This window comes from Thamnophis sirtalis, unplaced genomic scaffold (genome assembly GCF_051295495.1).
Source record: "Thamnophis sirtalis isolate CommonGarterSnake01/CBP01778 unplaced genomic scaffold, rThaSir2_p1.2 scaffold_9, whole genome shotgun sequence".
Lineage (NCBI taxonomy): Eukaryota > Metazoa > Chordata > Lepidosauria > Squamata > Natricidae > Thamnophis > Thamnophis sirtalis.
The window spans coordinates 198,001-222,824 of NW_028261389.1; the positions used below are offsets into that span (position 1 = coordinate 198,001).

At 60.8% G+C, this 24,824-nt stretch overlaps 2 protein-coding genes across 2 annotated transcripts in view; one reads left to right on the forward strand and one right to left on the reverse strand.

Annotated features, from left to right (window-relative positions):
• LRRC4 (leucine rich repeat containing 4) overlaps positions 1-24,824 on the reverse strand; it is a 52,591-nt gene that overhangs the window by 19,865 nt on the left and 7,902 nt on the right.
• Positions 1-24,824, forward strand: part of SND1 (staphylococcal nuclease and tudor domain containing 1) — a gene marked incomplete in the record, with an annotated part of 47,893 nt that overhangs the window by 4,758 nt on the left and 18,311 nt on the right. Inside the window, 7 exon segments of the mRNA XM_087722591.1 lie at positions 1,597-1,755; positions 2,366-2,472; positions 3,137-3,227; positions 5,508-5,621; positions 19,257-19,346; positions 23,550-23,650; positions 23,976-24,086. Coding sequence (XP_087578717.1) covers positions 1,597-1,755; positions 2,366-2,472; positions 3,137-3,227; positions 5,508-5,621; positions 19,257-19,346; positions 23,550-23,650; positions 23,976-24,086 — 773 coding nt within the window.

The following is a 24,824-nucleotide window of genomic DNA, read 5'->3' on the forward strand; positions in this document are numbered from 1 at the left end:
GTCGCGGCCCCCTCGAGTCCAGCCTCTGGGGGGGGGGTCTGACAGGAGGAGGGACCCCCCCCCAGTCAGGAGAGAAGAGAGCTGGTGGTCCTGCAGAATCCTCCCCCTTGCTGGCCACCAGCACATCTGGAAGGAATCCCAGAGAAGAGCTTCCTGTGGCCCCTTCTGAGCCTCCCTCCCTCCCTTTCTCACCCCACCCCCCCCCCGGTTGGCCCCGGAGCCCCGAGAGAGCGGCCTCCTCCCCTGCACTCGGGCTTCCCAGGCTTTGGGTCCTGCCAGGAGAGCATCCGAGCCCCCACTGTATCCCGGCTGCATGTATGCATGTGTGTGTATGCATGTGTTAAACGTGTGTGCCCATCTCACCAGAGCTGCATCTAGGCGGCTTACAGACATTCAATTAAAATGCGCTATAAAACATAAAAATGATAAATAAGGATGTTAAATTTTACAATTCCATTAAGTTACGCAGGATGGAGAGGCAGGGAGCCAAGTGCACCCAAGGAGGAGGTGAGGCTACTCCTCCATAGGGGGCCACTCCCATTGGGGTGCCAGGCTGGTTGGCACAGCCAGGCCTTCGAGGCCTGTCAGAAGGCCATAGCAGGGAAGGTGGGGGTCCTTGGCCTTTTCGGCTGGAACCGGATGGGCAGCCAGCCCTGTTCTGCCCCGGTGGACCTTGGGATGCTCTCCAAAGATTTCCCCCTGCAGAGAGCCTGGGAGCAGGCCGGGCGTGACGGGGGCTGGGCTAGATGAGCGCAGGGACTCCCGATCCAGGAAAGGTCCCACTTGTGCAAAGACCCTCCTGGCCACAACTGCCTCCGGGCTCTTTGAGCAGGAGTCCCTGGTCCAGCAGAGCCCCCAGATTGTGCCCCGGGTCTGTCTGGGGCAGTGCCACCCCCGTCCAGGAAAGGGTGATCCACCCAGCCTGAGGCTCCTTGCACCCACAGCCGCTCAGCCCTCCTAAGGTCCAGCTGCAGGGCCCTGGGGGAGGGTGGGGAGAGGCAGCATCGCTTGGGGCAGAATGGAAATGTCAGCTTGAGGCTCAGGGCTCCCTGGTGGCCACTCATCCCGCCAGGGCTTCTCCGTGTGGACGTTGAGCCCCAAAAGAGCAGCTGGGGGGTTGGGCCTCTCATTCCCCGCCCACACTGGTTGGCCCTACTGGCCTTGGAGAAACGGGGCCAAGGTGGTGCAGGAGTGCCCTGCCCAGCCCCGATCCCCACAGCTGACCTGAGAGGGCCCCGTGGGCGATGGTGCCAGGGGCCGCTGAGAGGCTGATGCCTTCTGTACTGAACTGCCCCCCAGCCCCCCAAGACCTGCTCCAGCTTGCCTTCCTTCTGGCCATGGAGGGCCCCTGCTGACGGGGGCTCTCTTCTTCTGGCCCCGATGCTGCCTCCCTGCCGCGAGGAGGCCAAAGGCTGGGATTTCCCACCACCGTCTTGGGGGCTTGTGGGGCCTTCTCTGCCCCTGGGGTGGAGAAGGGACGGACTCCTTATCCCCACTTGGGCTCCCAGTAGCCTTCAGTGTGTGTGTGCGTGTGTGATCAACCTTGTGGCATAGGCTGCTGTGGGTGCCCTGCCCTGACTGGCGCTCTCCTCCCAGTGCCCCACGTTCAAGCGGGAAGCCGACGGCACCGAGACCCCCGAGCCCTTTGCAGCAGAAGCCAAGTTCTTCACAGAGTCGCGGCTGCTGCAGAGAGACGTCCAGATCGTCCTTGAGAGCTGCCACAACCAGAACATCCTGGGCACCATCCTGCACCCGGCAAGTGGGGGCTGGGGGTGGGGGCGGCTGTGGCCCCAAGACCTCCAGGGGGGAGGGGGAGGGGCAAAGGGGTGAACCGTGAGGGGGGGCCCAGAGATGCCGTGCAGAGGAAAGGGACCGGCGTGAGGAGGGAATGACTGGGGTGGCCTACGGGCAGGTGCAGAGCAGGGGGAAAGAAGAAGACCGGCTCCGCAGCGCTGCTCCCAAGGCTGGAGCGCCGGGCACAGCGCAGGGGCCATGGCAGAGAAGGCACCGCTTGACGGATGGCATCCTTGGGATAAGAACGGGGGGGGGGGCTCCCATGGGCAGCCCCTCTGCCACGAAGGGCTGCAGAGGGACCGACTAGGCCTGAACTTCTGCCCGGAAGCCACTCGGCTCCAGGCTGCCTCTGGGCCCGGAACCAGCCGGGGCAGGTCTGCCTTGGTACCCCCACCTCAGCCTGCCCTCCTCGTTGCCCCTTTCCCTCCCTTGGACCGGCCCTATTCTGCGGGGGGCGGCCAGAGAGGGGCTTCCTGCTTGAAGAGGGGTGGGGGAGGCTGTCCCGGCTGGAGCTGCCTGGGGAAAGGGGGAGAGCCGGGGGTCCCTGACGGCCGTCTTCTCTCCCACCCAGAACGGGAACATCACGGAGCTGCTGCTGAAGGAGGGCTTCGCACGCTGCGTTGACTGGTCCATGGCCGTCTACACCCGGGGGGCAGAGAAGCTGCGAGCCGCGGAACGGTAATGCGGGTCATCCTGCCTGGGGTCCTTCCGGACGGGCGGCTGTGCTCGGCTCCTCTGAGCAGGCTGGAGAGCAGCTTTGGGGCTGGAATTGGAGGCAGGGAGGGTCCGCGGGGTCCCCCCACCCCCCGCCCCAGGCTGCCTGCCCAGGCATGTGGGTGGTGACCGGGCCCTGCCTTAAGCTGCCGTTTGCCGCTTCCCTCCCGCATCCCTTCTGCCTCCCCGGCTCTTCCAGGGGAAAGCGGTTGGGGGGTTTCATGGATGGACGCAAAATTGTTTCGGTTAGAGACGCTTTTGAGTCTGGTGCTGCACCGTCAGCCAGTGGGAGGCTCTGCACCTTGGGGGTGACCGTGTGGCGCCTAGTCTTGACTCCAGGCGCTGCTGGGGCATTCAGACAGCACCTCCAGGGGGGACGTGGGGAGGACGGGCACTTTGGCCTCTTGTCACCCCTGCTGAGGAATCGTAACTGGCACCCCCCGGGGAGGGTGAAGGGGTGAGTGTGTGATGCCCACAGCGCTTCCCGGGCCCCCCAAATGTGTGCCAAATGTGGGTAGAGCCCGCCTGCATAAATGCTCCGCTCTTCCCCTGCCAGTCGGGGTGGCTGGGTGGGCCCTGGGGCCAGGCTCCCCCACTCAAGCCTCCTGCCCTCCCCCTCTCGGCCCAGGTACGCCAAAGAACACCGGCTGCGGATCTGGAGGGACTACGTGGCTCCCACGGCCAACCTGGACCAGAAGGAGAAGCAGTTTCAGGCCAAGGTGGGTGAGGCCTTCCTGACGGGCCCGGCACTCGGCTGGGCTGCCCACAGCTCCCCTCTGGCAGGCTGGGCCCAGGGGGCTTAGGGGGCTGGGGGAGGAGGGGGCTTTGGGGACCCCAAAAGCTGGCAACAGGCAAAGGCAGCAAGCAGGAGGGGCGCAGCTCAGGTGCTCCCTGCCCCCCCCCCCCTGCTTCCTCCGGCAGCCTTGGGTGCCCTCCCCAGGCAGCCCAGGAGGACGGCCTCAGGGAGGAGAATTGCTGCTTGTGTGGAAGCCTCCTCTGGCTTGCAGATCCCTGTGAGATAAACCTATGGGGCAGCTTGGCTTGTGCCCCACCCACTGGGTGAGGGGGGTGGGGGGGTTGCAGCCCTGTTGGGAACATCTGGTGCTGTGGAGAGTGGAAACGGCCACCAGGTGGCGCTATTGGTGTGTGTTTTTAAGGGCATAAGAGGCAGCGTGGTTGGGTGGGCTGGCTGGAAAGCCCCTGCCCCTTGCTCTGTTGCCCAGGGAGCCTTCCAGGGCTCCCCCTCCCCCTCAAAGATTCCGGGGCTTCTGCATGGGCACTTGGGGGGGGCGGAGTCAGAAGGAAGATGGCATACTCACCTTGGCCCCCCTTGGGGCTCACCCTCCGGAGCCCGGGAGGCTGCCTCCTTCTGCTGGGGGGCCTGGCCAAAGGAGCCAAGGTTAAAGGCCCTCGGTGGGGAAGGGCAGCCTTGGCTCTGCTCAGGGCACCTGAGGTAAGGCAGCTCTCCGTGGGGGGAGGAAGCCAGGGGGGGAGGGAGTGGAGGCCTTGGGGAAGGGGTGGGGGGTGCTGCCCCACCAGCCAGAGGGAGAAGCATTGGGAGGACCCACCCTGAGGGATCAAGAGGCAAAAGTGGGGGAGGGCAGTTTGGAGGGCACAGTGAATTTGGCTGGCCGACTGGGACCTTTCCTGCCTGGGTTACCGTGAAGGGGGCCAGGAGATCCGGTCCCTCCTCTGGCCCAAGGCCTCCCCTCTGAGTGTGGCTTTCACAGAAGGCTGGGTTCTCCCCCTCCCCCCACCTCCCATAACCTTTCTGGAAAAGTGGGGGGGGGCTCATGGCTGCCGTGGGGCGGCTTCCACCCCTTGCCTGCCTTGTGCTACTCGGTTGGCCAATTAGGTCTGGAGGGAGCCTCCCCCCCCCTGAGGGCTGCCAGGGGGTCCCTGGGGGATCTTCAGCCCAAAAAGGTCGAAGCTCAGAGTTAAATATATTCCATGGGGGGGGGCATATCTTTAGCCAGGCCCACAGTGTCGCCCAGAGTCACCGACAGGCGTGGGGGGAACACGGGTTGATTGATGGAACGAGTGGAGGAATAAGAAGAACCTTTTTGGCTTCTGTGGGGAGACGGGGTGGGGTGGGGTTGAGGCCTTTTCCAATGGCTGCTCAGCGGCCAGGAGTGTCCTCTGGGATTGCCTCCTGCCGGTCAGCTGCAACCCAAAAGCCCAGCAATGGGCATTTAGGCCGGAGAACGTCAGGGTTGGTTCTGAGGCCGCTTCTTCTGCTCCCTTCACCCGCTTGACCCTCAACGGCCCCGGGTTCAGTGGGGGAGGCGGAGCCCGCAGTCTGCCCGTACCTCTGGCGATGCCCGAAAGCAGAGATCAGCCCAAGGCCTGCCCTCCGTCTGATGCCAGGGGCGGCCCTGCCATCCCTTGGAGCGCCGAATGGGCCGAGGTAGCCGGAGCCCAGGGATTCCTTCGTGGGATCCGTCCCGAAGGAGGGACCGGGAGGTGGGCTCTCCCGGCTCCCACCCCGATTGCAGGGGACGGGGGCAGAAGGGGAGGTGACCACGGGGGATGGGGAAAGGCTAACTAAGTGGGCCTGCACGGAAAAGGGCCAGCTGGGGTCTCCTTCGTCCACACAGTTTCTCAGGCCTTGGCGAGAAAGTTGGGGCATTTCCGAAAAAGAAGCCACAGACCCTTTAGAGAAAAATATGGGGCAGCTCAGGAAATGGGAGGGGTGCTCAGGGCTCTTGGCAGGGAGCCCCCTCCCCTTGCAGAGGCCGTCTGAGGGAGGCAGGCCTGCGTGGCAGCTGATGGGACCGCCGAGCACAGCTGCTCCTTCTGCCTGCTGGGGGGCTAACGAGGGAAGGGGGCACTCTGGGCTCCAGCTTTCTCAGCTGCGGTGGGGCTGCCCCCCTCTCCCCCCCCGATCGGCTCTCCTCTTCTTGGCAGTGCTGGTTGAGGGCTGGCCGGGGGTGGGTGGGGGGCTTTGGTGGCGTCCCAGGATGCCCTGGCTCAGTTCCTGCTCCCATCTCCTCTCCCAGGTGGTGCAGGTGCTGAATGCAGACGCCATGGTGGTGAAGCTGAATTCCGGGGACTACAAGACCATCCACCTCTCCAGTATCCGGCCTCCCAGACTGGAAGGGGAAGGGCCTCAGGTAGGGCACGGCCTTTGGGGAGGGGGCTGATTCAGGAGCACCTGGGTTTGGCCTTCAGCCCCGTCAGAGATCCTCTAATGCAGGTCTTGCCACACACAGAGACCAGCCTGGCCTGCGCGGCTGAGCCCCTCCCCCTCTGTCTCCATTGGGGTCTCCCTCTGGGCCCCCTTTCTGGCACCCCTTTTCTTGCCTGAAAGCAGAGGCTCCTCTCCCTCTGTCCGAGGGGGAGGGGGATGCTGTTGGGGGGCTGTCCCCCAATCCAAAGTTAGAACAGCACAAAAACGGCAGCCCTGGGTGCCCAATCAGCTCCCATGGACCACTATCTAACCATCTCCCAGTGCTGGGGGGGAAGGCAGGGCTTCAGAGCCCCACAGGAGGCACGGAGGGGGGGGACCTACCAGACGTAAGGGGGGGGGGGGGCAGGGCTTCCACGGAAAAGGCCCAAGCGCTCATCAGGTGACTCTCTTTGGGGGACAAGCAGCTTGCCCCTGGGCTTTAAAAGTGGGCACCAGCACCTGGAATCCCCCCCCCCCATATAAAAGAAACTGGAGTCAGAGCCTCTGTCTGGCCTGGCATCCTCCTAGCTCCCCTGTGCCTGGCCTTGGGCGGGGGGGGGGAGTGGGGAGGGGGCCTGCAGCAAAAGCTTTTCTTACCTGGTGAGGAGGAAATGGAAGATGGTTGTAGACAGATGCAGGTGGACCTGGGAGGTGGGGGGGCATCTATCCAGTGGGGTCTGCTTGCCCCGAAATCTTGCTCCTTTTGGGAGGCAAGAGAAGGAATCGTATTTAGGTCTAAAAGTTCTCCTGATGTTTCTCAGCACAAGAAACTCTGTCTTTAAAAAAATGGTTGATATTTTGATGCCTGGAAGCAAAGACTGGAAACTGAGAGGTCCCTCTCCTCCCTCCCCCTCTCCCTCCTCCCCTCCTCCCCCCCCCTCCATTCTGGGTTATGCTTCCCCTTTTTTGATTTGGGGAGTTGGGATCTGGAGGCGTCTCCCTGTTATAACTGCCGTTGGCCCATTTGCACCCAAGGGGATGCCCCTTGTGGAGGAGGAGGAGGGGTTCCGCCCAGCTGGGGGCAGCCCTAGGCTCCCCTCCTGCTCCCCAGGAGCCCCTCTCTCTCCTCCGGGGCAGTTGCATGGGGAGGGAGTTCTGCTTGGCCTCCGTGGCTGATCTTTCCACCTTGGGGGGGGGACGGGGAGGGGGAGAGCCTGGGCTGCGACCTCTGCTTTGCTCGGAAGCCCCTTAGGGCGAGAGGCCAGCAAAGGGCGTGTTTAGCCTCTCGGACTTTCCTGGAATAGATCTCCCTTCTCCACTTCATTTGTTTGAGCCGCAAAGGAGGTCGTCATCGGCTGGGAAGGGTCACGTTCCCAAAGGCAGCAATCAAACTAAGGGGTGGGGGGTGGGGGTGGCAGAGGATGATGGGAGGAGGTCCAGATTCTCCCCAGGGCTGCAGCTGCCTCCAGGAAGGGGCCAAGAGGCAGCTGGGGCAAGAGAAAGGAAGGACGGTTGCTTCCAAGGTCCCCCCCCCCCCCCCCCGGCTCGGCTCATCAGGGGCCCTGGTGCCTCGGATTGGCCTCTGTGGTGTTGCCCCCAGGACCCGGCCTCCGCTCCCGTCTTCCTCCATCAGCTCCCAGCTCCGGAGATGCCGCAGCCGCGGCCGCAGCCATGTATTTGTGCCCCAAGCAAGGCGGAAGGGCTGCACCCGCGTTGTAAACAAGGCCGGGGGAAGAGAGACACACGTTCGTCTCCTGTAGTAGAGCAGGGAACATGAAAATTTAAAGCTGAGCATCTCGGTTTAATGATCCAAAGAAATTGTTCCTGTTACCTTGTCTGAGCAGGGGCACTTCGGGTCATTCCTCCGCCGGTCTCAGAAAGGCCACTTCCCAGCCAGCGCTCCCGCTACGGAACAGCCCCCCCACACCCCCCCAGTGTCTCTGGGGCAGAGCCTGAAATGGCTCCCCCCCCCTTGACATCTCTGGCAGCACCAGGAGAGGTGGGCCCATTGGGGGGGGGGCTTCCTCCTGGGGCCATCCGGGGTCAGAGGAGCCGACTGCTCAGTCTGCTTCTGGCCGGGCTTCTCTCGTCTGGGTGGGGGTCTTGTGGCTTCCTTGGGATCCGGTTCGTTCCTCTGCAAGAAGCCAGGTGTCTTAAGGACTCTCAGCATTACATCCTCCTGCTGGCCCCGGGTCCAGCTCCTTATGGCCCAAGAGCTTCCCTGCCGGATGAAGGGGGGCGGCCGTCATCTGCTCCCGGCTGAGCGGGAGGGGCTGCCCCGGCCCCCTGCCTGCTTGTGGGGCAGCCCCTCCCCACTGACCCTCCCAGGCCTCCTCTGGCACCTTCCGGCCAGCCTGGCTCGGAGATCACCTGCAGGCGCTTTTCCCTGGGCAGCACAAATAGCAGCCAGAGCTGCAGTTTCTGAAGGGAGCCGTTGTTTTGAATTGAATTCATTGCACTTATATGCCGCCCTTTTCCCCAAAGGGGACTCAGGGTGGGTCACAATCCAAGTCAGGGAAGGGGGTGCGGATAAGGGATTCCCAGGGTTTTCCCGGAAGGTCCCAGCAAAGACTCCCAAACAGCCGCTCCCCCCCTCCCCCAATGATCCAGGCACCCGGGGGGGGGGGCTCATTTCTCAGTGGAGGGGGGCTGTTGGAGCCCAAGGGTCTGAGCCATGGCAGGTGAGAAGGCCCCCCCTCCAGGGCAAAAGGCTCCGGCAGCCTTTTGGGTTGGGGGGGGGGAGGCAGAGGGGAACTGGCCAGCAAGGATCCCTCCGGCTGACACCCCCCCCCCCCCACCTCTTCCTTGGTGCGCAGACTAAAATGTGACTGAAAAGTGCTGGCTTGATGGGCTCTTTCTGGCGATGCCACTCGAGGGGGGGGGGCACACAGGCCCCTCCTTAGCCAGACGGACTCATCAGGAGGGAGGACGCAGCTGCTGATGAGGCCTAATTACGCTGGGTTTCTGGATGGTTTGCGTGAGAGATGGGGAACCTGTGGTTTGTCTCCTCCTCGGAGGGAAGGAGTCGCCGTTCTCTCTGGCAGCCTCTCTTCGGTGGCTCCTGGGATGCCACGTTTTGTGGACAGAGGGCGGGGCAGGCTCAGCTGAGACAGAGGCTCCTCCATCGTCCCTTTGTAGTAAATGGGGACTTGCTCCTTCGGGCGAGGGGAGGGCTGGGGCTGATGGTCTTCTGCTGCCTTGCTAAGGAGCCCAGAGGCCTCATTGCCCATTAGTTTTGCAAGCCCAAAGGATTAGATTAGATTAGATTTAATGAATTTATAGGCCGCCCAATCCCGAAGGACTCCAGGCGGCTTACAACAAAAACATTGAATCGTGTTTGGAGACCAATGGACAGCCAGTGCAGCTCGTGGAGGATAGGTGTAGTGTGGGTGTAGGTGTACCTTGGTACACCCAATATCGCTCGCGCGGCTGCATTCTGGACTAGTTGTAGTCTCCGAACACTTTTCAGGGGCAGCCCCATGTAGAGCACAGAGGGAGCACAGAGTCAAACGGGGCGTCTCAGAGCTTAAACCGACTAGATGAACTAATTGCTTCCTGCAAAGACTCACCTCCTTTGCCCCTCTTTGGGCAGCTACATTTCTCTCTTCGGCTGCTGGGGAAGGGCCCCTGCTGCCTTGGCGGGCGCTACGAGTGGTGGGAGGCAGCGCCCTCTCTTCTGCGATGGGGAGGGCAGCAGCAGCCCTTGCTGAGCCCCCTAGCAACCCCGGATGGCCACTCCGGGACCACCACCTTCCTCTGCACTCTCTCTCCTCAGTTGCTCTGGCTGGCTGGAGGCCTCCTTCGTCTGCCCACAAGCTTCCCTGGAATCCAGCAGTCGCCAGCACAGTAATGGCCTCCCTTTAGACAGAGGAGGAGAAGCCGTGTCAGTCTGCTCTGGGCCAGGCCCCAGGCAAGCGGGGAGCAGCCTTTGTGGAGCCGGTGGCTGGCTGGAAGGGCGGACGGGCAGCTGAGTTGGGAGGCTGGACAGAAGCAGGCCTGCCCTCCCCTCAATGGAGACAGGAGGCTCCTTGACCTGCCCGGCCTCTTGAAGCTGCCAAATCCGGAGCTTCTCCTCTTACTCGGATACTGCAAAAGAGGGGATCCCCTCCGTGAAAGAGCCCAGTGCCACTTTCTTTCGTCCGTTGGCTGTTGGAGAGAGAAGGGCTTCTTTGCCAATGGACGATGCCACCATTTAGGCTTGGGGCTCTGTGAGGACTTGTAGGATACCTGTGGGTTCCTTGGCCGCTTACAGAGCAGAGGAGAAGATGCGCTGGCCGAAGGGGGCTGCCAGGGGCTGCTGGGCTCAGATCCATCTTGCTCCCAATTGGACCCTTCCGAGTACGGTTTTTCATGCTGGCCGCTCTGTGGGTCCATTCAGTTGTCCTTGCCCAGAGGGACCGCTAAATGAGTTTGCCAAATGCCTTGTTGAAATTAAGATACATTACAGCATCCCCCCCCCCCCACATCCACTATGGGGATTGCCTGACCCAGAGGGGAGATGCAATGAGTGTGGCAGACTGGATGGTGAGCAAAGCCTGCTGAGCCATTGCTGCCCTCTTTAATTCCTCTTTTCCTCTCCTCTTCCCGGCGCCTGGCGTTTCGCCTGGACTTCTGCAGTTCCCATCGATGAGCCTCGTAGGCTCAGCCGGCTTCTTTGGGACCCTGGGATGCTGGTCACCCAGGCTTGGACAGGAACGCAAATCCCACATAAGTCGGTCTCGCGTAGTCTCCCCTTCCGTCCGCTTCAGAATATCAAGTGTGCCGTTGTGGGAATCTGGGCAGGGGCTGAGAGAGACACCCCTCCTCTTGACCACAGGCGGCCATTTTCCCTATAGATTGTGGTCCACTCTATCAAATGCCTTGCTGGGCACTAACTACAGTACGTCCACAGCCATTTCTCTGGTCTACTAATTTAATCATTTTGTCAAAGAATGAAATAAGATTGGTTTGGCATGATCTGTTTTTAACAAACCTGTGTTGGCTTCTAGTTATAACTTTGTTTCTAGATGTTTGCAGATGTTTTTATTTTCATTTCCAAAGTATCTTCCCAAGTATTGATGTTATGTTGATTAGTCTGTAGTTTCCCAGGTCTGTTTCTTTCCCCTTTTTTGAAGGTGGAAACCACATCAGCCCTTTTCCTCTGGTACTCCAGGATTTTTGAAAGACAATGATACAATGGTTCTGAGATGACATCTGTCAGTTCCTTCAGAATTCTGGGATGTAATCCATCAAATTCCGGTGATTTATATTCGTCAAGTTTAGGCACGTGTTCTCTCTCCATTTCTGTGCTTACTTTAATTTCTATTAGTCGTCTGCCGTTGATGGTTACGTTCTTGGTAGGTTGAGCTATAGGATGGTTTTGGGGGGGTTTTTTTGCGTGAAAATTGATGCAAAGAATGATTTAAGAAGCTCTGCTTTCTCTCTGCTGCCTATTACTTCCTTGGCATCTTCTCTCTCTAGTGGACTTGCTGTTTCCTTGACATTTTCCTTGTTATTTATATGTTGAAACAAACTCTTTTATTATTATCTTGACTTTGGTTGCAAGTTTTTGTTCATTCTGGGCCTTTTCTTCCCTGACTTCCATCTTTCCAGATTCGAGTTATCTGCTGATAATTCTGCCTTAATTATGGATCCCTCTTTCCATTTTTTGTCCTTTCCCTTTTTTGTCTTTCAGCTGATCAGTAACCCTGCTGATTTCTGCTTGGGTTACTTGTTTTTCTTTTCAGTGGCCCTTTATGATGATATTTTTCTCTTTCCCATTCTTCTTGAGTTTGTTTTCCCCTTTAGGGTTTTCATCCAGGGGATTTTTCTTAGGCTCTCCCAAGAGTTTGTTAAAATCAGCTCTTTTAAAGTTTAAGACACTGGTTAGGTAATTCTCTACTGCTTGTGTCTGCATTGAATTCCAATATGACTGGTCTCTCTCTCGCCCAAGGGTGACTTCAACTCCCTCTATCCCCTTCTCTACTAACAAGACTGGATTCTAGGTCTCTATTACTTCTTCCCTATTCTATGCCTCCATCGTCTTTATTAAAGCTCCTGTACACAACTGAGCCCCCTTATAGTTGTCTCCACAAAGTCTGCTTCTCTCAGCCATCTGCTCCTAGGTGGGCATTGCAGTCTGGTCTTCACTCTGTTGGACGAATGGTCATAAGTTGAGGACTGTCTGTATCTTATCTCTTGCTTCTGGTTGCTGCCCTGCCTGCTCCTTTCTTGAATTCTCAGCCAACGGATGCATCTCCATCCCCTCTTCTCCTCAGCTGCAGGATAGCCACCCCCAGGGGCTTCTGCTCTCCGGTCCTTCGGTCCTTCCCTCCAAAGGCCGGCCGGAAAGAAACCTTCAGGGTCACCCAGGGTCCTGAAGGGCCCCCCCCCCCACCTCTGGCTGATAACGCAATCCAAGGATCATCTAAGGCCTATCAATAGATAACGTGACATACATTTATTGAACCCTTTAGGCCAGCGTTGGCTGCCTTGATTGGAAAAGGACGCAGAGCCCTGGGATAATCACTTCTCTTAACTGGGTCGGTCAATGAGGGGCTGCTCAGGTTTCGCGGTTGAGTCTCGCCCCATATAAAAAGCCACGTGCCTCGCTTGCCACCGAGAGTCGGCTGTTGGGGAGGCAAATTCAGCATGCTGAGGCCAGCGCTGGGGCCCCCAGCGATCCACAGGTGGGCAAGTGCAGAGGGAGAAAATGCCAGCCCGACTTCCTGCCCCCAGCAGCACATAAAGACCCACCTGGATAGCGGGAAGCAGGGCCTGGAGGAAGGCACGGAAGGAGCACGGGGGTCCGTGGGGGACAAGGAAGAGAGCGCTGCTCTCCGGAGAGGCCATTGCCAAAGTCTTTCCTCCCGGGAGCATCGGGCCAGCCCGGAGGAGAGCAGCCTTCCAGCAGGAGAGACTCAGCCCAGCTGGGGAAAGTGAGGGGAGCCCCTCGATTTGGGTCCGCGTTGCAGCCCCAGGGCCTGGCAGGTTGCAGACGTCAGCGGAGCAACGGCGGCTTCTCGGTTGTAGGGGGAAATTGTGCGGAAGAATGTCAGGGTATCCATCCAAGAGCAGAAGCTTGAAGGAATATAGGTCACTCAATCCCAGAATGGCTGAAGCAGAAGGAATTTGCCACCAGATCCCCTTTCTCCGGAGGCTCCCAGCGGAATTCAGCTTTCGTATCTGTCTCTGGACTGAGACGTGTGGGAGGAGGACCTGGGGAAGCTCACGCGGGGACCAGGTCCGCATTGACCTGTGGATCGTCTAGAAGGGATCCCTTGCCTGAAAGCTTGCGGGGTTCTGGAAGGACCGTCCTGGGGAGAAAAGCCCAGTTGCCCCACATCAGGGCTGGATTGCTGGGGGACCCGGCGGGAGCACCTACCCCCTCTGGCCCTTTGTGGTGCTTCCTGGGCCCCCTCTGCCCCCCCCCCCCCGGGAACGAGGCCTTGCGGGGGGTGTGTGGAGAGGGAGCTCCTGCATTTGGGCGGCCTTCCTGTCTGAGGGAAAACCGCTGAGCTCCCTCCCCAGACATCGACATGGAAAGAAGCCCCCCCCCCTTGGAACTATACCCCGAGATGTATATTTTTGCAGTTCTCTTTATTAAAAATCCCTTTTACAGCAGCTTCAGAACCCATAAAACCATCAGTTTGTATTCTGAGGACTTTGATCCCTTTGCCCCAGGAAGCTAGAAGTGCCGAGGGGCCCCACGAGAGAAGACCCTGACCAGAGGCTCTGATTGTGCCGCACCTCCTCCCCTCCTGACCCCCCCCCCGGTTTCTCTGGGCCTCAGGCATATTGGGACCCTTCTGGCCGCCTTGCCGGCTTCATGTCTTTGCCGAGGTGGCGCAGTGGTTAGGGTGCAGTACTGCAGGCCACTTCAGCCGACTGTTATCTGCAGTTCAGCGGTTCTAATCTCACCGGCTCAAGGTTGACTCAGCCTTCCATCCTTCCGAGGTGGGTGAAATGAGGACCCAGATTGTTGTTGGGGGCGATATGCTGACTCTGAAAAACCGCTTAGAGAGGGCTGGAAGCCCTAGGAAGCGGTATATAAGTCTAACTGCTATAATTGCTTCAGGATTATCTGGACACAGGATTTGGGCAGGGGGGGGGAGCAGGGGGTGTGTGGCTGGGAGGCGAAGGAAGTCCTTGGTGCTCGTGATTTCCCATTTGCCGACTGGGGAGTTTCCAGCCAATTAAGGTTACTAAGCGAGGACTGCCCCTGTAGCGTGTCCTTTTTGGGCACGGGGCTGACGTGTGGCTCCCTCTGGGCATCCGTGAGTGAGCCTGGCTTCCTTGACACCCTCCTCAGCTTCAGGCTCCTTGGGGGGCTCCACAGATGGCTGGATCCCCCCAGCCGGCTCCTCTGCCCTGGCCTTCCTGGAGGAGAGTACCCGGGGGTTGCTCATTTCTGCCAGCCCCAAATTAGACCTTTCATTCGGAGGCTTCCGTGAGCTGCTCTCTTCCGCAGATCAACCTGGAATTTAAATCGGAGGGAGGAGGCTTGGAGGGGGAGGGGAGGAGAAAGTGGCTGTGTAGGCACAGAGGGTGTGTGTGTGTGCGTGCGAATCGAGAGCCATGATGTGGCCTGAAACCCCTGGGGTGGGTGCAGGCTCAGCCTCCTCCCCCGGACGGTCCACTTAAAAGGCCCTGTTTTCCCAAGGGGGGGGGGCTTTTGGAGCTCCGGAGCCAGAAATGCTCTGACACCCCAGCCGTGTCCTTGTTTTGAGCCTGGATGCCCAGCCTGCTGCATGCCCGCACAGGTGCCCCGTTTGTCCTGTGTGAGGATCACACCGCAGGAGGAGCCTCCCAGGACACCTCTCGGTGTGGCTGTGAAGCGGCTGCCGAGGGGGGCATGGGGGCAAAGGAGACAGCTGGCTTTGCAGCAGGTTCTGCTTCCACTCTGGCCTGGTTCTCCTTGTGTTGCTTGGGGGGGGGGGGATCTGCTCTGGTTGTGTGAATGCAACACACACACACACACACACACACACACACATTGTGCAGGGTGGCTGCCCAGAATGGGCCTGGGCTCATTAGCAGCGCAGCTGAGTGGTTTGAGCTGTAAGTGACACACGGTGGTGTCTGCCCCGTTCTGAGGTCATCTCCGTCCATTGATCCGGCCCTCCCGCTTTGTCCATGGGCCACGCTGGGCGGGCACTTCAGCCGCTGCCTGTCTGCCCTCATTCCGTCAACCCGGCCTCTCGGTCAAGTGGGTCAGAATCACAAGAGGGGCAGCCGCCCAGGGCCTGACCGTAGGTAATAGATGCAGGGGGGGGGAGGGTGTCCTGGAAGTCGGTCCGGCCTGCAGGGTGGACGGAAGCTTTCCCGCTCCTTGGGTTGGGCTTATTAATTTTGCCAGGACTCTCGGGGTTGCCGGAGGGCTGATGGGGAGGGGGGGGATGGTGCTGGGCCCCAACTAGGCTGCTGTGGCGCTGCATGGATTCTGCTGCAGGGAGGCCCGTAGTGGCCTGGCTTCCGGGGGTGGCTCAGGAAGGGACCCTCCAGGCTCATGCTGGAGCCTCTCTCTGCTCCCCCTCTGAGCCGGCCATGGCTACCGTGGGGGTCCTCTGGGCGAGGAGAGGCGGCACAGACCCCTTGCGCTGTCCTTGGTGGGCTCCTCTGCTGCCAGGGGACAGGAGACCCTCTTCTGGGTGGCAGGCTGGCATCTCTGCCTCCTGGAGGGGGTGTCCGTGGCGCACAGGGGCTCTGGATGGGCTCTCCTGGTTGAGGCCGGGGGGGGGGAGGGGGCTGCTGTCCTCTTCATCGTCCTGCTGCTCCAGGGCAGCAGCTGCATTGCAGGACGGAGTTACTTCTGGCTGCTACTTTAGGCTGGGCGCCCCCCCCCCCCCTTTGCTCTCCCCTTGGAAGAAAACAGTAAGGCTGCCCCCACGTCCTTCCGGGGCCGCCGAGACCACGGGTGGTGTGTGTGTGTCAGGCTGGCAAGACACCTGTGCTGCTGCTCCTTGAAGGAGGGTGGGCAGGTTGCCCCAAAGATGCCCATCCTGAACGGAGGGAGGCCAGAATTAGGACTCTGCCCAGGAGTTGGGCCAGAGACCCCCTGGGCAAACTCCCTGTGAAAATGCCCCCCCCCCCAGCGGCATTGGAGGCCCAGTGGCCTGCTTGGCTCGCCGTGTGACCAACTGGATCCTGCCAAGGCTGAAGGGGGCGGATTGCCCAGGGGATTGGGGGGGGGGCAGCCGGGCCATTGATTGGGCTGCCCTCTGGTCCGGTGAGGTCCTCCGGATGTCGCGAGGGGGTCCCGGGGCGGGACTGAGAAGCCAGCAGGGGCGTGAAAGAGCCGAGAGGCCTGTCCTTGCTTCCTGGGGGCGGGACAGCCTTGGGGCTCTTGGGGAGCACCCCAAGTGCCATTGCAGCCTTCGAGGGGGGGAGGCTGGAGGAAGGGGGGCAGGGAAAAGGGGGCCCTGTTGTTCTCCAGCCTTTGGCGCTGCTGCTGCCGCCTCTGCTCCGCCTGGTGGGCGGGGGGAGGCGGCTGCTTGCAAGTCTGCCCCCCCCCCTCTTGACCTGGGGGTCAGCGTGGACCGGTCGCCTGGTTGGATCCAGGATGGGGAAAGACAGGGGTTGGCAGGCCCAGGGGATGCGCTGGAGGGGAAGGCCCCAGGCCCTGCAGCAGCAGCAGCTGCCCATAACTCAGAGTGGCTGGCAAAGCCGGATTGATGGCTTCCCTTGACAGGCGCTCGGTGGCCCAGCATAAATTCTTCTGGCGGCAGCTCAAGCGGAGGAAGAGGGCTGGTGCCCCCCTCCTGCTCCTGGCTGGGTCGGAGGGGGGGGCATGGCCGCTATCGCCCGCACCCCTGCGTCCCTCTCCCCTCTTCCAGGCCAGGAGGAGCCCCAGGAGCTGCGGGTCTCTGTCCCCCGAAGAGAATGGCAGTGGGGGGAGGGGTGTCCCCTGCAGCCCCTGGCCCCTCCCCCCCTGATCTGCCTTGGATCAGGGCGGACCCCTCTGGGCCTCTCAGGAGGGGGACCCTTCTGCTGCCCACAGAGGAGGGGGGATTGTGGCCGCCCTGTTGCTGCCACTGCGACTCAGCTGAGATTCCCCATGTTCCACCCACCCCCCTCAGATCCAGGCCCCAGACGCCCCCCCCCCCATGCAGGAGTTGCAGAAGAGATCCAAGAGCCCCCGTGGCTGCTGGGCTGGCCATGCTCCTCCTCCTTGGACTGGCTGCTTCAGGGCGTTTGATCCGGCCGATGCCCCTGTGGGGACCTCCTCTGGGGCGACCTCCTCCGGGAGTCCCCCTCCTCCCTGCGGCTTCAGAAGAGAAAGGAGGGGGAGGGGCTGACTAACCTAGGGGGGGCATATGGGGAGAACACCCCCCACCCTCACCCCCATATTCCACAGCTCCATGGGGTTCTTCCTCCCCCCATTCAGCTGGCATAGGGAGGCATGAAGGAGTGGGGAGACAGGTGGCCATGGCCCCGAGTGAGGGCACGCAGGGCATTGCAGCAGCCCCCGTCCCCTGAGGGGCCCCCAGCCACCCACACGGCCAGCTTCCCACCATTAACGGATTCCCCCCCCTCCACACACACACTTTTTTCTTTTTTCAGTTGCAGGGATTACTCACCAGACCTCTGAGGCTTGGAGGGGTGGGCTCTCGGTGGGGCTGCCCCCCCCCCCGTTTCCATCCATCCCAGTAGATCTGGCAGGAGTGGCCCCCCCTGGTCTCCTCAGCTGGAGAAGGGCATCTAAAGGTGCCCTTCTCTCTTGGGGAACCAGGGATACCCCCTCCCCCGGGGGGGGGGGTCTGGCCCCAGGGGGTCAGGAGGGAGGCTGGGGGGGACCCACTGAAGGCGTGTCTTGTTTCCTCTGGGTCGGTCCCCTCATTTCCACCTCTTGTTCATCTGGGGTTTTATTATTTTTAATCTCTTGTTAGCCACCGAGTATCATACTTCCGAGACGGATGGCCGTATAAATCTGCTTAATAAATAAATAAAATACGGTAATGAATGAATCGATGAAATAGGAGCAAGATTTGTTCAGAAATTAATCTGGGGTGAGCCCAATATTTATTTTAATTATGTGTTTGCTGGATTTATACCCAGCCTTTCCCAAGGAGGCTCCTGTGGGATTTACGTCCTGTCAGATTCCACAACTGCCTCCTGGTGCAAAACTTGCTCTGTGTGTGTGTGTGTGTGTGTGAGAAGAGGGGTTCTTTTCGGGGTTTTGCCGCTTTAGCGCTTTAGCCAACCCCCTTGGTTAATTGTAATTGAAGAGCAGCCACCGGTGTGGGATAAAGCGGGAACAAGATGCAAATTAATTGATTTTATTTGCTGTGACTTGGGTGGAAGATTAATTGAGTGGCTTTATCGTCTGTGAAATTATTTATCAATTTGCATGCAGAGATATGAATTGGGGCGTGAGTCATTCCAGCCACACAGACTTAAGGGGCAGCTTCTTCCTTACCTGCCCGGCCCCATCAATCCCTCTCTGCGGGTAGCCCCTCTCCCCCAAGGAAGCCCTCCGTCTGTGGGGCAGGAGGCCGTGCGGGAGGGCGGACGGATGCTGGGGAAGGGGCCCCTGGGGACTCTGCTGCCTCCCCCTCCTCCCCCCCCCTCGCTTCCTCCGGGGCACCTGGCCTCGCAGTGCACTTTTGCTAGGCAGCTGCCCAGCCGGCCCTGGCACCCTGGCACCCTGCCCACAAGCCTTTCGGCTCAGGATGCTTCTGCAGCAGCCCCTCAGCAGGCCCCTCTCCCTCTCCAGTGGAGGAGGAGGAGCTGCTGCCGCCCCCCCAGGACACCTGGCGGGAGCAGGCCCCCCGCTACGACGGGGCCCTTGGGTGCCTGGGGGGGGTCGACTGGAGAGGGAGCCAGAAGGGGGCCCGGCTGAACCACCCGGACGAAGAGACCCCCGGCCTCCCTTCCCTCTGCCCGAAGAGCTTTCACTGGGCTTCCTTCTGGGTTGGTTGGCTGCAAGAGGGTCCTCCAAAGCCCCCCCCCCCCCCCGCCTCCCTCCTGGGCAAGACTGCTGGCTGGTGTGGCTTCATCCGAAGAGGCTTCCGTTGCCCTTCGGTTGGCCCCGTAACCCTGCCAAGGGCTTCCTCCCCCGGACGTCTCATCGTCTCCTGGGTGTTTTTCCCTCCTAGTGGTTTTCACTATTTCACCTGCTCCTCATTTAGTGACCATTTGCAATTAACAACAGTGACGAAAAGTTAACCTTGTGACCCATCCTCCCATTCATAACCTTTGCAGCTCTGGAAAGCAGAGGGGAGCTGGAATCAGGTCCCAGGTCTGTAGCTGGCTTTCAGTTAGCGACCCCTTTGCTTAGCAGCTCAGTTGCTGTCGCTAAACGAGGATGACCCATAATCCTCAGCCACCGTGAGGAAAGGTGACCTCCTGCCTCAATCCTCCCATTTTAAAAAAAGAGGTTTTTATGGCATAGAATTGTTGCTGCCTAGGAGGAAATCCAGGCTTTGGGCCGCAGAGGGTTGTGGGAAGAATGGGGGGGGGCGAGGCTCCAGAATTGCCCCCTCCCCTAGGTTGCTTCTGGGGACAGGACTTTGGGAAATACACTGGGCCCCAGCCTTACGGGCCCCTCCATCCCGCCTTTGCTCCCCTGGGACTCTGCCCGGGGCCTCCTTGGGGTTCCCTCTCGGGCCTGGGAGCTCAGAGACGGCCAGACTGACCCCCCCCCCTTCTCCTTCCCCAGGACAAGAACCGGAAGCTCCGTCCCCTCTATGACATCCCCTACATGTTCGAGGCCAGGGAGTTCCTGCGCAAGAAGCTGATCGGGAAGAAGGTGAGCTGCCCTTGGCTGGGCGGGGGAGGGGCTGTGGTGGGGGAGGGGCTGTGGTGGGGGAGGGGCTGTGGTGGGGGAGGGGGCTGTGGCGGGGGAGGGGCTGTGGGGACCCTGCGTGGCGGCCACCTTCCTGCTCTGGGATGTACAGATCTCTTGGGCTTGTCCGGAAATCTCTCCTTACGCTGCAGGAGAGACCCCCCCTCCCTCCCGAGCGGGAGCCAGGTGAAGCCACCTGTACTCAAGGCCTTCCTTGGGGCCCCTCCCTGCCAAGCGTCCTGCAGAAGCCGCCTGGTGCTGGGAACCTGGGCAGGTCGGAGGGCAGCCCTTCTGGGGCAACAGCCGTTCCCTGCCTCCCCCCACCCCCCCCACCCCAGGTGCTCCCGACTGCTCTCCTGGGAGCCCACGGAGCAGATCCCCAGCCAGCTCTGGGACCCTGCTGCCCCATCTTCCTTGGGTGGGGCTGGGCTGGTGGAGAAGGGCCGTAGCCTGGACTGGGGCACGATCAGACCCTGGCGCCCGGCTGCCAGTGCTCCGCCCACAGAAGCGTTTGGCTCAATGGCACCCCGCTTCAAAGGGACTCCTTCGAGGCAGCCACTGTGACGGGGCTTCTCGGAAGAGTCGGCTCCTGTGGGCCCAGGCCGGCCGGCTGATGGGCGGTCTGGGTCCCAGGACAACGGGATGGATGGGCCGGCCGTGCCCTCGCTTAAACCCTCTCGGTTCCTGAAAAGGTGGCACCCAGGGGAGTGGCCAAAGGCGGGCAGAGCGGGTTGTGTGAGGGTCTGGGCAGGGGAGGGTGACTGAAAGGGTGGCGTGTCTGCCGCCCTCAGAGCACCGACCGAGAGGCTCCAAGGGGGCCGAGGGAAGCGGTGGACGGAGGTGTCCGTGGCCTTCCTGCCACTCCCGGAGCGGCCTTGGCCGGCTGAGGCAAAGGCCTCTTCCCCTGGGGGCCGGCTGGGCACCATTGGGCAGGTGGCAAGCCCCTCACTCAAGCAGCTCTGTGGATGCCTCTTCTTGAGACTGTCCAATCTCTTCTTTTTCTTTCTTTTTAAAATATTTTTATCGTACATTTTTCTTCATTTTACATCACAATTTCAGCTTTGCAACAGCGATAGACTGGTTATATCAGCTCTTCTTAAAATATACATAATAATGTTACATATCCTAATTATGTCCATTTTTCTCTTATTCATACAATATTCAACCTAAAAAAGAAAAATAGGAAGTTGATATTATACGACATACTTATATCTATTGTTTCCATAGTTTTAAACATTTATTTTTTTTTATTTTTTTTTAGGTATTTTATTAAAATTTATAGGCCGCCCTTTTCCCTGAGGGGACTCAGGGCGGCTTACAACCATTAGGGACAATACAAAATAAACAATATATAAACAAGATAAGTAGTAAAAACACAACATGCATTCTACATTCAACACTCGGGTGGGGCAAATTAAGGACTTATCCCCAGGCCTGTTGGGAGAGCCAGGTCTTGAGGGCTGCGCGGAAGGCCTGGACGGTGGTGAGGGTGCGTATCTCGACGGGGAGATTATCACGCCAGATATTTTAATCTACACTTTGGTCCATTCCGGTAGTGATATTGTTTACGCTACGTATTCTTCTAACCCTAACTTTATACCTGGGGTTATTTCTGCTTTGTTAACCATCGTTCCTTTTCTGACCTTTGCATCTGTTAGAAGGGCAGCTCTGTGGGGGAGGGGCCCTCAACAGCACCCCAACATGCCAATAGCTGCTCCTTGGCCTTCATCCTGGGGGAAGCCACCCAAGGAAGCGGGGCAGGGAGAGGCGGAGGCCCCGGCTTCAGGGGGAAAGGCTGTGGAGGGATCAGAGGCTCAGCCCTGGGGGGGGGGGGTCTATGCTCTTGCATGCAAAAATCCGTCTGGGGAGGGGGGGGTTGGGGGGTCTCTTGGCAAGACCGTCTACCTGGAAGGGGAGGCCCGTTGCTGGCCGGGCCGATGCTGCTTCGAGCGGGAGGGTCAGCCAAGGCTGTTGGCCAGGTGAGGCCACGGTCGTCTGGGGCTCCTCCTGGCCTCTGCTCTGGGCCCTTTGCCCTGACCCCCTGGTGCCACCGGGCAGCTGCCTGTGCCTGGGCTACACAGAGCACCCGGTGCCGGCCCAAGGAGAGGCTGCCCTTGCCGGCCGGTGGCTCTCGGGCTGCCGGGCAGCCGCTTGTCTCTGTGAGGGGGGAGGGGGGCTGGGTGGCCCCCCCTTGGCCGAGGGGGCTTCCTCCCAATGCCTTTTGTCAGCGCCACGTTCTTCCCTTCAGATTAATTGGGTTGAGCCCAGTGATGGAAACGTCCCCTGTGCTAATGACCGAAAGAGGCCAGGCTGCCTCCTGATCGGAAGGGACAGGCTGAGCCGCCGGCTGCCTCTCCTTGCCGCCCAGCGAGATCAAGGGTGCCCTGCAACGGGGCCGAGAGAGCGCAGAGGGAGGGAGGGGGGCGGCGGCCTCCCCAGGCTTGGCGGCTGCAGGGTGGCATGTGGGGGGGGGGGCTCTCTCTCTCTCCTTTGGCCGGGTGCCAGAATAGCCTCGCTCGGCCCTGGGCCACCACCGTCCTTCGCTTCCCGGCTGTCCCCGAGTCCCCCCCAAGAAGCCCCAGCAGCTCCAGTGCCCCCCCCCCCTCCCCAATCCAGTCCTGGCCCGTCAGCCGTGCAGACCTTGGCTTGTCTCCTGCCTTTAGGCTGGGCTCCGCCCACAGGCCCCTCTGGCAGGGGAGCCCCTTCCAGCTTTGGCCTGGGGGGAGAGCCTGGGGCCCCTCTCCACATTGCTTAGCAACTCTGGCTGGGGAGGCTGGGAGATGGGCGGCCCCTAGAGCTGTTGTGCGTATCCGGTTCTGCCCCCCTCCCCCCCAAACCAGCCCTGCCCTGCGAAGGAAGAGTCTGGGCTTCCCATTCTGGAACTCCCAAATGGGGGCCCCCTGCGCCCCCCTCCTGTGAGACGGCCGCTTGGCTCCAAGGGAAGGAGGGAGTCGAGGAAGGGGCAGCTGGTGCCCCCTGGAACAGGGTCTCCCTCCCTCCTTCCTCTAGCTGCCTGGGCCTCCTCTCCTTGCCTTGGACCACCTGCAGACTGTCTGACAGTTGCTGGGGGGGGGAGCAGGGAGGCTGTGCTTGCTGTTTGAGGGACCCCCCCTTCTTCGTTCTCTCCACAAGCCCCCCCCCACTTGTGCCTCGGTCCAGCAGGAGCCCAGTCTGCCCACTGGCAGGTGCAACCCAAGCGAGACTAGATTCGGGGGCCTGAATTTCCCCAGCCGTTCAGTTGGGTGGGAGTCTGTAGGCTCCTCCTGCCCATCTGGGCCCACACAGCCTCCAGGCCTGGGGTTCTCAGAGCTGCAGCGGTCGCTTGGCCTGGGGTCTCGAAGCAAAGTGGCTCCTCCTCAGCATTTGGATGACCCAAAACCATCAACAGCAGTGGGGGGGGGGGACGACACACAGACGCCCCCTCCTCCCCCAGGGCGGCTACAGCAGGGCTGCCTCTGGAAGAGAGGAGCCTCCGGTTCCTGCCATGGAGACGTCCTGGACCTTCTTCATTGGGGGGGGGCTTGCAGTGGGGCTGCTTTGGAGGCTGGGGGGCCCTGCCGCTTGTCTCCCAGGTGAGGGCAGGAAGGTCTCGGCAACCTCGGGGGGGGGGGGCTTCACGGGTGGCTATTTTCAGCTTTCCTGACTGCCACAATTCTTGGCAGGCCGTGGAGAAGGCAGAACCTCCCTCCAGGTGACCCCAGGAATGCTAGGCTCAATCCTAAACCAGGGATCTTAAACCAGCGGCATAAACGCATGGAGGGGGAGGAGGGGCCCCACCAGAACAGTTTCCTCCCAGGCGATGCTGAAGAAGAGGGCTGGGCTGGGATGCAGGGCTGCTGGGGGGGGGCGGGGGGGGGACCAGCCTGTCCTGTGTGGAATTCTCCTGGGCTGGATGGGGGCACAGCAGCCTCACCTGCTTCTCCCCTGAGTGAGACTGAACGGTCTCTTTGCCCTGGGAAGGCATCGCTCTGGGTCCCCCATTGTAGCCAGGCAGGATCAGAGCCCCCCCCCCCCCCCGCTCCGGTGGGCAAAAGCCTCTTCTCCCCTCTGGGTGGGTTAGGGTTTCTCAGCAGGGGCAGCTTCAGGGCGGACAAGGGCCTCCTGCTGAGCCCAGCGGCTCTTTGCTGGCCGTCCTCCCACCCTGAGGCCTCCCTGTCTTCCCCCTAGGTGAACGTCACGGTGGACTACATCCGGCCGGCCAGTGGGGCCACCGACACGGTTCCCGCCTTCTCAGAGCGCACCTGTGCCACAGTCACCATTGGCGGCATGTGAGTGTCGGGGACGGTGGGCATGGAGGGCAGCCGGTAGGAACAGAGGGGGGCCAGGCAGAAGGTCTCAGCTGAGCAGACCTGGCTTCCCCCGGCCTTAGCTTCAACGACCGAGGGATGCCTCATCAGGCCCCGGGCCGTGGCCAGCCACCCCCATCCCCTGAGCAGCCCTGCTGGCTGCCTTCTCCCTCCCTTGTGTGTGAGGAAGCTGCTGGCTGCACCGGGCAAAGGGGTGACAGGCCTTGGCTTCTCTCCTGGGCTCGGGAGCGCCCGGCTGCCCACCTGCCTCTCTCTCTGGCTGACTGCTCATCTCCCTCTCTTGCAGCAACATTGCCGAAGCGCTGGTCAGCAAGGGGCTGGCCACCGTCATCCGCTACCGCCAGGACGATGACCAGCGCTCCTCCCACTATGACGAGCTGCTGGCTGCTGAGGCCCGGTGAGCTGTAGGGCTCGGGGGCTCGGGGGGGGGGGGGCAGGCTGCCATCGGGAGGGACGGAGGGGGCCCTTTCACCAGGTGCCCATGTCAGAGGGCAGGGGGGCCCTTCCTTGTGGTCAGGGGCCCAGGCTCGCCCAGGACAAGCACGGAGGGTGGAGGGAAGTGGCCAGTGAGGCAGGGTTGGGGGTCAAGGGAAAGAAGGGAAACCTCCCCCCCCCCAGCAGCTTCTTCCCACCCCCTCTGCTGGAAATCAGGACTGTCTGGGGGTCTCCAAAGATAGCAGTAGACTTATATACCGCTTCATAGGGCTTTCAGCCCTCTCTAAGCGGTTTACAGAGAGTCAGCATATTGCCCCCAACAATCTGGGTCCTCATTTTACCCACCTCGGAAGGATGGAAGGCTGAGTCAACCCTGAGCCGAGTGAGATTTGAACAGCCGAACTGCTGATCTAGCAGTCAGCTGAAGTAGCCTGCAGTGCTGCATTTAACCACCGCGCCACCTCGGCTCTTAAGATTCGATGGTGCCTCCCCCCCCCAACCTTTGGGAAGGAAGAAGCCAGGATATGAGCCCCTCCCCTTCCCTGACCCAGGAGCCTCCCTCAGGCAGCCGGTTTTGGGGGCTCCACGGTCCTTGTGCCCCCTCAGCTTGGGAGGGGCCTCAACGGAAGCCTTGCTGGTCTTCCAATGTGTCTAGAGGGGGGAACAGTTGCAGGGTTGGGGGGTGGGCCAAGCTTTGGGT